The 12198-nt window shown below is 35.7% G+C and overlaps 2 protein-coding genes across 2 annotated transcripts in view; both read left to right on the forward strand.

Moving 5' to 3' along the window:
• The window catches only part of LOC142349975 (dnaJ homolog subfamily C member 8-like), a 440478-nt gene that overhangs the window by 115132 nt on the left and 313148 nt on the right, over window positions 1–12198 (forward strand). The gene's annotated exons all lie outside the window — the stretch shown is intronic.
• Window positions 5582–7282, forward strand: LOC142349146 (uncharacterized). Its single transcript, XM_075400561.1, has one exon. It carries the CDS (start codon window positions 5582–5584, stop codon window positions 7280–7282), a length of 1701 nt encoding a protein of 566 aa, XP_075256676.1.

The following is a 12198-nucleotide window of genomic DNA, read 5'->3' on the forward strand; positions in this document are numbered from 1 at the left end:
AGCAAAAACAAAAACTTCACGGCAAAAACTGAATATCTAAATTTCAAAGCACATAGTAACAACGTAAAAATGCAGTCAGAGAAAACCTTAACTAGTCAAATTTAATTTCTCCTCACTACACAGTGGACAAAATGTTTTCTTAATGAGACTATGTTACAAGTCATCAAAGAGAACGATCAATGATGCGAAATTCAAAAATTAATCAACATTTTTTAAACCAAGAAAATTCAAGTCTTAAAAATTATTAGTTTTAACTAAATAATCCTTGACATATTACTAAAAAGTTGATACAAAACCAAAAGGCCTTGTCTTTGGGTAGTTTAAGCCTTAGAAACGAACTAGAGAAAAACCTACAAAATTAGAAACGATTTGCGAAAACACAAACTATTGCTACCATTAAAATCATTTGCTATTAACTGAATTTTATGTCTTTTAAATTCAACTCTTATTTCCACTAATTCAGCTGCAGCAGGAATTATACCGAGAGATTAAATAAGTTTATTTGGGCCACATTTCTCGGAACTGTTACTGCGCGATTGTTCTGAAAGAAGAGAAAAAGGAACTGTTACTGCGCGATTGTTCTGAAAGAAGAGAAAAAGAAGCGCAAAAAATGACCACTCAAAAACGTTCATAAAAACGCATATTGTCCAACAAACCAAGCATCGGTGACAAATAATATCAGTAGATATATTATTTTTTGGAATACAAGAAATTGGATGTGACCTCTCCTTGATGACAAAAGTTACAATTTGACGAAAAGAACAACAAAAACTGAAAAGTTTTAAAAATGTTTGAAAATGTATATCATATATTTTTTTACTAAAGGCTATAAACTGACTATTTGATTCGGGTAACATCATTATTTCAATCCTCAATTACAAGCCTAAGAGACTTGTCAGCAATTTACGGCTACCTAAAGAACAAAAACAGGCAAAAAGTGCAGTTTCAGGAAAAAAATTAAGCGAGAAAAGTGTCGAAAGCATTCAAAAATGAACTTTTACTAAAACGTTTTCTATGTTCAATAAATTTTTTAACAGCAATGGGATTCTTTTTTTATCAATATAGTTTCAAAAAATCAAATGTGAACAAATAAAATTAGAACCACGAGATTTTTGAAAAAACTCATTTCATTAGCTTTCAACGAAATCCACTAAATACGCTAAATTATGCCTCTCTGCGACAACAAGTTTATTGTTCATTCATATTTTGTCAATAAGACCTTACAACAAGTTATTGAAGATCAAAACAACAACAAAGAGAGGCAACAATCAAAAATTCAGTAGGAAAGTGCCGGAAGAAAGTGTCGAAGCAATTTAAATCATAAGTTCTTCTCTTAAAATTTATATATGATCCGTTGAACGTCCTCCCTAAACTAATGGGAACTATCAGTATTAGGATATTTTGATAAGATTTCAGAGAGATCCAAAAATGAGAAAAACTACAGGAAAATTTAAAAAAAAGAAATATGAAAACCAGTGGCATTGAAGTTTTAAAACTAATAGGTAGAAGATAACACCGCTAACCAGAATATTTTTGGCTGCATTAGAAATAAAAAGAGTTCAAATTGTAAGTACTAAGACTGACTAACAGTCCCCTGAAAAATTTTAGGATCGGTTAATCTTCAAAAATTTTTTCAAAAAACTTTTTTTAAAGTCTTCACAGCCATTAAACTCAAAAACTTTTAACGGAGGTCAAAAACTACGTTCAGATATAACACGATGGCAGAAAAAAAATTTCATGCATAGACAGTAAATAAGAGATCCCAACAAGTCTTATGACCATGAAAACAACAACAAAATCAGGCAAAAACCAAAAATTCAGTAGAGAATTGCTAGAAGAAAATTTCGAAGCCATTTAAAACCATTAGCTTTTCTCTGAAAACTTTATCTGTGATCCACTGAATGTCTTTTCCAAGCCAATTGGTTTAAAATAATATTTGGATAATGTGTATAATATTTGGATAATGTGATAAGAGTTCAAAAGTAACCGATAATACAAAAATATCCAAAAATTTTTTTTTTAATTTTGATTTCTTGTGTTATTGATGGCATATAATCAGTACTTAGACAATAAAACCGGCAACGAAATTGATTTTAGTTTCAGTAGAAAGCAAGGGGGTTCTGTAAATACTGAGACTGATTAACAGTTCACAAAAATTTTAAGATTGGTTAATGTTCAAAAAAAATTCGAAAAATTATTTTTAAATTCTTAGTAGCCATTAAATTCATTAAAATTCAACGGAAGTCAGTAAATACGCTCAAATAAGCTGCCATAGGATTATGGGGATGTTTTTCATGCATAGGTGATGCATATGTTTGTCATGCATCAAAAAGACATCACAACAAATCTTATGACTATGAAAACATTAACAAAATCAAGCAAAAACCAAAAATTCAGTAGAGAAGTGCGAGAAGAAAAATTCGAAGTCATTTGAAACCAAAAGCTTTTCTCTGAAAAATTTATCTGTGATCCATGGAACTTTTTTGAAGCCAATGGGAGCTGTCAATTTTAGGATAATGTGATAAGATTTCAAAAGTAACCAATAATACGGAAATATCCAAAAAAAAATTGAAAATTTTTTGAAATCTTGTGTCATTGAAGTCATATTACTAAAAATTAGAAAATAAAACCGCCAACTAGATCACGTTTTGTTGACAGTACGACGGAAGAGTGGGCTGTCATTGCAGAGACTGACTTACAGTTCACGATAATAAGTTTATGATTGGTTAATATTCGAAAAAAATTTTCGAAAAAATATTTTTAAAGTCTTAACAGCCAATAGCTGTTACTCACTCAAAGCGCTAAATCTGCTCACTTAAATCTCATTACGGAACGTATTGAACTGTTAGTCAATGAGTCCATTCCATAAGACTCCAAAATTTTAGTAAAACCTTAAAAAGAAATTCAAAATTTCATTTAAAATTACGAAAACTTAGAGTCGAATGTTAAAAAAAACATGAGCAATTCCTTGAAAACAATTTTTTTGTTTATTGGGCTTAATTTGACTGTAAAAGAGGTTCGTCATTAACGAAATCTCGATTTGAAAAGTGACTTTTCTCTAGGTGACTTTAAAAAGCAAAAAAAAGTAGAAAAGTTTTATAAAAAAAAGAGCTCTCAATTAGATTTCGAATTTTTTTGATATTGAAGCTCCCTCTGAGACCAGAACTAGTCTTTTTTATTGCCTTGAGTCTTTTAGCAATACAAAATTGATTCATTTTTTGGCAAGAATTTTAAGGTTCAAATACTATTTTTTTTAGAAAATATCTTAATTTGAAGAAAAATCACAATAAACGTGAACAAATAACCCGTGTTCACACAAAACTTCAATCCTCGATAACTCCTCCAAAAAAACAAAAACCAAAAAAATCTTTTTAGTTTTGAATTCTATGCTGGACCAGCTTTTTAATGATACCACTCACAATTCTCTGCGATGAATATATCGATCGGCCAAAATTGACTGAACAAAAAAAAACAACCCATTTGAGTATATAGTTCCTCCCCCCCCTGTCATCAATACATCATTGATGCCCACTTAATTAGAGAACATTTGTGCACTATTATGGATCTTTGCCCGAAACAGACCTTCAATGGTTAAGAGAAGAAGTGACAAAACAAAAGGAAGCAAAGAAAAGCAGTCGAATTTCAAAACGTCCTTATTCCATTCCAACACCAGTCCGCTTGGGAAGGAATAAGCACGTTTTGGAAAGAAGTTTACTTCAATCATCTCTGAAAGAGGTTTCGGAGTGGCTTCTAATCTATGCGAAGGCTTGCAGAGATTTACCCACCTCTTATGCATCAGCTCAACCTCCAAGCACTCATTCAAAGGCCTCTAACCATCTTTGGAAGCAATCGAATCAGCAAACCGAATTCAACCGTCCGTCCAACAGATCACACCAGGATCAACGCACAAACCCGTCAAATAGCTTTCAACCAAGCTCTGCAAAAGGTGTCTTTTGTCCAAACAACGGTAGCTGTCAGTATTTACACAAATGTTCTCATTTCCAAGATCTGTCTCCACTCGATAGACGAGGACACGTGAAAAATTGAAACTATGTTTCAACTGCTTTGGTAGTCACCATGTACAACAATGCACATCAAAAAATGTTTGTCGCTCTGCAGACTGCGGCAAAAAGCACCACACAATGCTCCATGCAAGCTTCATTGCAAAAAATCAAGCAATCCGACCCTCTTCAACAGTTAAATCGGTTCAACTGCATGGCACAGGTCAAGTGGCTTTCTTACCAGTTCAACTGTCTAACGGGGAGAAAACGTTTGAGACATATGCTTATCTCGACAACGGAAGTTGCCAGAGCCTCCTCCTCCAATCTGCAGCTCTGATTCTAGGTATTGATATGAACACTTTTGGCAAGATGCCTATTAGTGGCTACCACACAGCAAAAGAAATAGATTGTTCTCCAGTGTCTTTAAAAATTAAACCTTATCAGTCTAATAAGACACCAATGCTTGTAAACGAAGTCTTGGCAGTACCCGATTTCAATATGAACCCTGTTAACACTAATGAGCTGAACAAGCTTTGTAAGAAATTTGAACATCTCAATTACATTTCGTTCCCTAATGTTGATAAAAATAAAGTCTCAATAATCATCGGCATCGACAATCTGGAACTGATCCATTACACTAAGGTCATTAAAGGCCCAAAAAACACGCCCTGGGCTGTAGAAACTCCTCTAGGATGGACATGTGCAGGTAAAACTAGCGTCACAGCAGACGAACAGAATCCAGTGTTCAAAACACAAATCAGCTCTCATCCTCATCTAGACAATGAACTTTTCACAAAAGTACAACAGTGGATGAAAATTGAGAACTACGGTATAGCTTATCAAAAAGGGCTATGTCTAAAAATGATGAAAAAGCTCTGCAAATCCTTGAGTCGACTACAAACTTTTCTGATGGTCACTACGAAATAGGCCTTCTTTGGAAGGAAAACGCCAAGTTACCAAACAACAGATGGCTAGCAGAAAAACATTTAAAGCAATTAAACAAAAAACTCTCAACAAAACCAGATCTACAAAGTAAGTACGAGGAGACGCTCCAGAAAGATCTTCAAAATGGTTATGTTGTCAAAGTTGATCCAGCTACAGACAAAGAAACAGCATGTTCTTATCTTCCTCATCATCCCGTTTCAAATGAAAACAAACCCGGAAAAATCAGGAGAGTCACCAATGCATCCAGTGTTTTTCAAGGTCAATCCTTGAATTCAAACCTTTTGAAGGGACCCGATTTGTTGAGTAATCTTGTGGGAGTCATATTAAGATTCCGCGAGCAACAAGTGGCAATTTCAGCAGACATTGAGCAGATGTTTATGCAATTTAAAGTTGCTCCCTCTGATCGTGCGTTTCTTCGGTTTCTCTGAAATCACAATGGCATAATCGAAGAGTATCAATACACACGTCATATCTTCGGCGCAACATCTTCCCCATACATAGCGTCCTACGCTCTTTGTCGTTCAGCACGTGACAATCAGGACAAATTTTCTCAAGTTTTGCACGTCATTGAGCGTAATGTTTACATAGATGACCTATATATCTCGACAGCAGACGTTGAAAGTGCTGTAAACGTTATGAACAGCACCAAAGAGTGTCTTTCACTTGGTGGTTTCAACCTCACAAAGTGGAACTCTAATTCAGACGAGTTCTTGAAAAACGTCGCAAACGAATGTCTTTTGAAGCCTGATCTACCATCACCTCAACCTCAAAAAGTTTTGGGTTTACCGTGGAACGCGAGCAGGGACGAGTACATCATTGACAAAAGGCTTTTCAAAAGGTTCCCCAATGATCAATTCACAACACAGAGGAAACTTTTGAAGTTCGTCGCTTCAATTTTTGATCCCCTTGGCGTTATAGCCCCTTTAACAATCAGAGTGAGGAAAATATTGCAAGCGATTTGGAATAAAGGTCCACAATGGGACGCACCTCTGGACGTTCAGCAGTTCCCAGACTTTCTCCAATTCAAAAACGAACTTCCAACTTATCAGAATATCAGCATTCCACGTGCTCTCTTCCGTAGAAACTCGAAAATTCAGTCAACAGCTCTTCACACGTTCACAGACGCTTCAGAGTATGCTCTATCAGCAGTGTCTTATCTAAGAACTGAGTACGTTGATAAATTAAATGATGTAGTGTTTATGATGGGCAAAGCCAGAGTAGCTCCGATCAAGAGGATGACTATTCCAAACCTGGAGTTGCAAGCGGCAGTGTATGGCGCGCAATTAGCTCAGTTTTTCAAAGAACAGCAAGATTTGGAAATCGGAAATTACTTTTTCTGGTCCGTTAGTACAACTGTACTCCATTGGTTGAGAACTCCAGAAATGCGGCATCGAATTTTCGTTGCCAATAGACTAGCAAAGATTCTCGACGTCTCTTCATCTCTCAATTGTCAAGATCTCTCGAAGCATAACCCACTGGTATTCTCAATACAGCCAATGGAAGCCCCTAAACCGTCAACTGAAGGGTGTGTAATAGATATTACACGTTTTAGCAACTGGAATCGGTTGATAAGAGTGACTGCGTACTGCTTCTTTTTCCGCGACCTTTGCAAGAAGCGAAGCAAACATTTGGCTCTCTCTCATCATACCTTTGCGTACAGGTATCTGATCCAGGTATCGCAGATTGAAAATTTTGCAGACGAAATATCTGCTCTACGTAAGGGAAAGGAAATTTCAGCATCAAGTCGTTTGAAATACCTTTGTCCGTATGTTGACAATAATGATCAGCTCCGCGCCAAAGGTCGGTTGTCCAAGGCAATGGTTTTGGAGACTGCCCGACACCCAATCATTCTGGATGGTCTAAACCCAATTGTGAAGCTGCTCATCAAAAATTTTCACCTTACTAACACTCAGTCAGGAGTTGAACAAACGCGCTGCCTCCTTATGCAATACTATTGGATTTTGAAATGCCGAGCTGTCGTTAGGCAGACAGTCCGCCAATGCATTCCTTGTCGGCGAATGATACAGGAAATCCAGCAACCTCAAATGTCTGATCTACCATGCAAGCGGTTACCAAGTGAGCACCACTTTGTCTTTGCGACGACAGGACTCGACTTCATAGGTCCTTTCCCCGTATCTCAATGCGGCAGACACGCTACACGCTACGTACTTCTGTTCACTTGCTTGATGGTAAGAGCAGTTCACTCGGAGATAGCAGAAAACCTGTCTACAGACTCAACAATGATTTGCATCCGCAGATTCATTAGTCGCCGCGGAAAGCCAAAAAATTTCCCTCCGACAACGGGAAATCTTTTGTCAGCTCTTGTTCGGAACTAAACAAAGGTATCGAAGCACTCAGAGCATCAAAGGAATTTGCCTCAAAACTCCATATTCTTGATATTGAAATTGAATAGAAGTTTAATCCTCCCCTTGCACCACATTTTGGTGGCAGTTGGGAAAGGTTAATTCAGGTGTTCAAATTGTCTTTGTACAAGGTCATTGGATCAAGAACACTAACACATGAAACGTTGTCTACCTTCACTTGCGAAATAGAATCTAACATGAACTCTCGTCCCCTCACATACACTTCGATTGACATTAATGATCCACTTCCCCTAACACCAAACCATCTTCTTTTGGGCAGACCCACTGTTAATTTTCCACCTGGTGTTTTTTCCGAGAGAAAGATTACAATCTCAAAGTCTTGGAGAACTTCACAACACTTGGCCGAACACTTCTGGAACAGATTTCTTAGAGAATATATCCCAAACCAGCAGAAACGTTCGAAATGGACTAAAGGTTGTCCGAATTTACAAGTAGGCGATCTAGTTTGGGTTTTAGAGGTTTTCACGCCTCGAGGTCTTTGGCCACTGGCCAAAGTCATTGAAGTATATCCTAGTTCGGACCAAATTGTCAGATCCGTTAAACTAAAAACCGCATTTGGGGAAAAAATTCGCCCTGTTGTTAAATTAAGCAAAGTTCTAGCTGACCAATTTTTATCATTGATTCAAACACTAATTTACAAGGTTCGCCTCTTTGTAAGTTCTGGTATTAGGAAAAGAACAATTTTTCCATAACAATTTGTACTCAAATTCTGCTTTTTCTGCGCGGGTAGAAAAATTGCTACACCTTAGCAACCTGTTACTCCCCTCAGAGCATTCGGACATCTATATTTTGACCTCCTCATTAAATTTTCTGCGGACCCGCAGTTTTGCGAAATGTTTACTTTATTATTTTGCTTTTATCGGTTTATTAAGCTTTTTAACCGCTTATTCTCACGTACTTTGTTTATCTTCGCAAAAACGTTCATTGAAATCCGTAAGTTGATTTTCTTGCGTAAGGTCAGTTATTCGTTTATCTCGAAACTTGTTTCTTTGTTAATGGGTCACCAAGTTTGCATTTTCAACCAAGAATTGTCTTTATTTTTATGGACTTACTTTACTATTCTTTGCAATCCTGCAAATGGGGCCGGCTATGTCATCAATACATCATTGATGCCCAATTAATTAGAGATCATCTATGCACTATTATGGATCTTTGCCCGAAACAGACCTTCAATGGTTAAGAGAAGAAGTGACAAAACAAAAGGAAGCAAAGAAAAGCAGTCGAATTTCAACACACAAAAAACTAAAAAACTGAGAACTGATTTATTTATCTTAAACGCTTGTATCATCATTATTAATTCAAATAAGCAAAATGATTTCCTGAGTATAATTAAGGCGGTCATTGTGACACCCCCCACAAGTGTTGCAATCTATATTAGGAACAAAAATGTTGCAATCTATATTAGATTTTTGCCTTATATTAGAAGCTGTTACGGTCTGATGTTCCTACAATCTTTACTTTCCAAAAAATACCAATATTTATATGGAATATTTTAATGTTTAAAAACTTCTAGTCAAAACTTTTCTGCGATTTTCTGCTATTTAAACATGCATAAAACTTTATCTCTATCTATAACAAGTCCTTATACATGACTTTCCAACTAACAACCATTTATTACGTCTTGGCATTGAAAAAAGACATTTGTAAAAAGACTCCAGACATTTGGCAAAATAAACACTTTGGAGAATATCGCCTTAAAAAATTTACTGAGGAATATATTTCTCTATTGCCAAATCAGACGACATCACAAATTAATATGTTGTTGCATTTAAATGAGAAAAATGGTCATGGTCATGTTAGTCAGAATCTCTACCTCCTGCTCCTGTAGAGCCTAATTAACGCCCTAGGGCAGGAATTTTGCTCCCCATCCCCATTGCGCAGCACTAAATAAATACAACGAAGAAATAAATATATCAGAAGTGTTTATTGAATTGCTCTCAAACGGCTACTCGGGTGTTTTCCAGTTGAAAAAAAATTATCGGACAATATCAAAACCATTGAAAAATAAAAAAACAATTTTGCACTAAACAAAAGCACAATTTTTTATCTTCGTTCACGAATTGGGAATGTTGTAAAGACGCTGTTCGATAATATTGTAGGACTGATGTTTTCCGAAGTTCAAAAATAATTAACTACTAAAATTTACAAAAAATCAAAGGAGCAAAAACCAACGATAAATAAAGAGTTAAAAAAATCAGAGCTGGGATCAGAAGACGGTAAATTTACTTTTCTGTTAACTACCTCATATCCTGGACTCTGAAAAGACCTATCTGAAACTTCCAAGTTTTGAAGCTCTGGCTCAAAAAACTCAGAAAGAAACTGGCGCAAACCTAATGCCAATCATTAATATCCAGGACTATTATTGTGTGCTTTATCAAAAGAACAAAAGCACGTGCGGTTACGCAACAAACTATAAATTTGCAAAAATTTAGATGTCTACACAAAGTTTTATTAGTGACGAATTGCGCAAAAAATTCTTCACTATGACAGTTCTGTTTATAATTGATGGCTAGATTAAAACGGTATATTATAGTAGTTTGCTTTGAATTGACTGGTATTTCAAAGACGGGTTGTCTTTTTAGGACAAAATTAAATGGGAGAAAAGAAAAATTCTTCCAATCTGAAATAAAGACAATCGTGGTCCGTGAATCTGGACGGTTATACATCCGGATGATAGTTCGCAACAACTTGAGCTAGTAGCTTTTAGTTTTGATTGATTTTTCAGTTGCAGTTGGCACAAAATCTTTGTATACTTCACAATTTTTACTAAAAAGCCTAACTTTCCTCAAAATTTTTATACAGCAGACAGACAGTTAGAAGACTTCTAGTCTAAGGAGCAATTATCAGGATTACAATAATGTTGAAAAATTATTTTTCCATTCAACATTTCACAAAGCCATCTTGTCTCTGTACAATTAATGTACAATTAATCACCAAAAAAACAAAAAAGATCTAGGGTAACAAGAATTCAGCTTTTTTGGTTCCGATGAAATGCATCTCAAAGCTTAACTCTTCATATGTCGAAAAAACCAGTAAAATAAATTTTTAAACTCAAAAACAACAAAACACAATACTATTTTTTGTGAAGTCAGAAAAAATGAAATTTCTATTTAAAATTGATGGCTAGATTAAAACGATATATAATAGTAGTTTGCTTTGAATTGAGAGGTCTTTCGAAGACGGGTTGTGTTAGACGAAAATTATTTTGGGTAAAAGAAAAAATCTTCAATCTAAAAGACAATTATCTACCGTTATAAAACTACACTGCCCATAATTTTTCTCAGATTAAAGAAAAAGAACCTTTTTCTGTTTTTACTCAACACATTGGCACGTTGTACGCACATTGCTTGAGAACTTTTGTACTATCACTTGTACAATTTTGAGATTTTTTCACAGTTCAGAGCTGGTAAGAAGTAACTCGATGCTAATAGAACGAAAGGATAATCATTAAAGAAGGACTATCAATTGGAGAAATTGATCAATTCAGTATCAATCAGCCTTTGAAAACGTCAACAATGTCACTATTTTTTTCAAAAGCAAATAGAAACTACATTTAATCAAGTCAAACCTGCTATCTTCTATTTTGTCACTTCAATCGGTTCTGTTGTCTCTTATTTAGTGAAAGTTGAAAAAAGTAATCAAATAGTTCAGTTTGAAAACGATACAACAATATAAGCAAAACTGTCAAATGAAAAATTTGAGGAAAAGTAAAATCTTGTGGAAACGATTCATTAGAAATTGGCACCCGCAACTTGGAGGTGATTCCAGGAACCATTCAGCTTTAAAAGCCCCAGCTCACTATTCCAGAGCCCTGGCTAAAATGAATTTGACATCTCAATTTTCCCAAGAAAAACTTTAGTTCCACGATAGCATAAGTGTTTTCAAAGCAGAAGCGAAAATCTTACACAAAATGAAAATTTGCAAATATATTAAATGTACAAACATTTCCAAAATATATCATGCATAACAAGCCAGTACGAAAATGGGCAATCCGAATCCTTTCCTATAAACATGATGCTTAGTGAAATTAGAGGTCACAAAATGCACTGTATTGCAAATGAGTTCGACCAACCTTGTATTTGGTTTTATTTGTACAGAAACTTAATACCATCGAACTTCAGCGGTTCATCCCCTTTCTCTCGACAAGTCAAATCGTTCGAACAAAAAAGCGCTCACGTTCAAGATCGCATAAGTGCACAGCACATAGATAAGCAATGAAAACTTGAGTTGGTAGTTAGAATTCAAACTGAACTCTAATGTCTAAACAACTCAATGTGAAGTGCTGCGACAAATTTCGTTTCGGAGAGTCTGAAAAGAAATTCCGTTGTGGCAAGAGATTCTGTTCTGGAAGCTTACTTAACTATTCTTGAACATTCGAGCTTGCACATGGAATCAATGTAGAAACAGTTGGAAAAAACAGTATGCATATTTTGCGGACAATCCGAAAAAATTCCTATAAATATGATTATTAGTGAAATTAGAGGTGACAAATTGACTGTAGCGCAAATAAAACTGGCGAAATTTTTCATGTAGTTTTATTTGTACAGCAACTTAATACCCTCGAACTTCATTGTTTTATCCGTTCTCTCAATAAAAAGGCAAATCATTTGAATAAAATACCGCTCAAATTAAAGATCGCAAAAGTGTGCACATAGATGAACAATATCAACGGATCTTTTCAACAATTGCCCCCCTCCGTTTGGTACCAGTAGAGAATCGCCAATCCTTTAGTGCTATATACCTTACCATAATATTAGTTGGCCTACAGTTTAGATAACCGAATATCAGTTTAGGCGGTTGCGGACCGCTGTTCACGGCCATGCCTCTCACGCACTGTGGGATGTAATCCGGAAATCGCGGGTCGGCTA

The sequence above is a fragment of the Convolutriloba macropyga genome, chromosome 11 (genome assembly GCF_964194025.1).
Source record: "Convolutriloba macropyga chromosome 11, txConMacr16.3, whole genome shotgun sequence".
NCBI classification, from domain to species: Eukaryota; Metazoa; Xenacoelomorpha; order Acoela; family Convolutidae; genus Convolutriloba; species Convolutriloba macropyga.

Excerpts from the sequence above, each read along its gene's own strand:
- LOC142349146 (XM_075400561.1), top strand. The coding sequence starts at position 5,582 with ATGAACAGCACCAAAGAGTGTCTTTCACTTGGTGGTTTCAACCTCACA.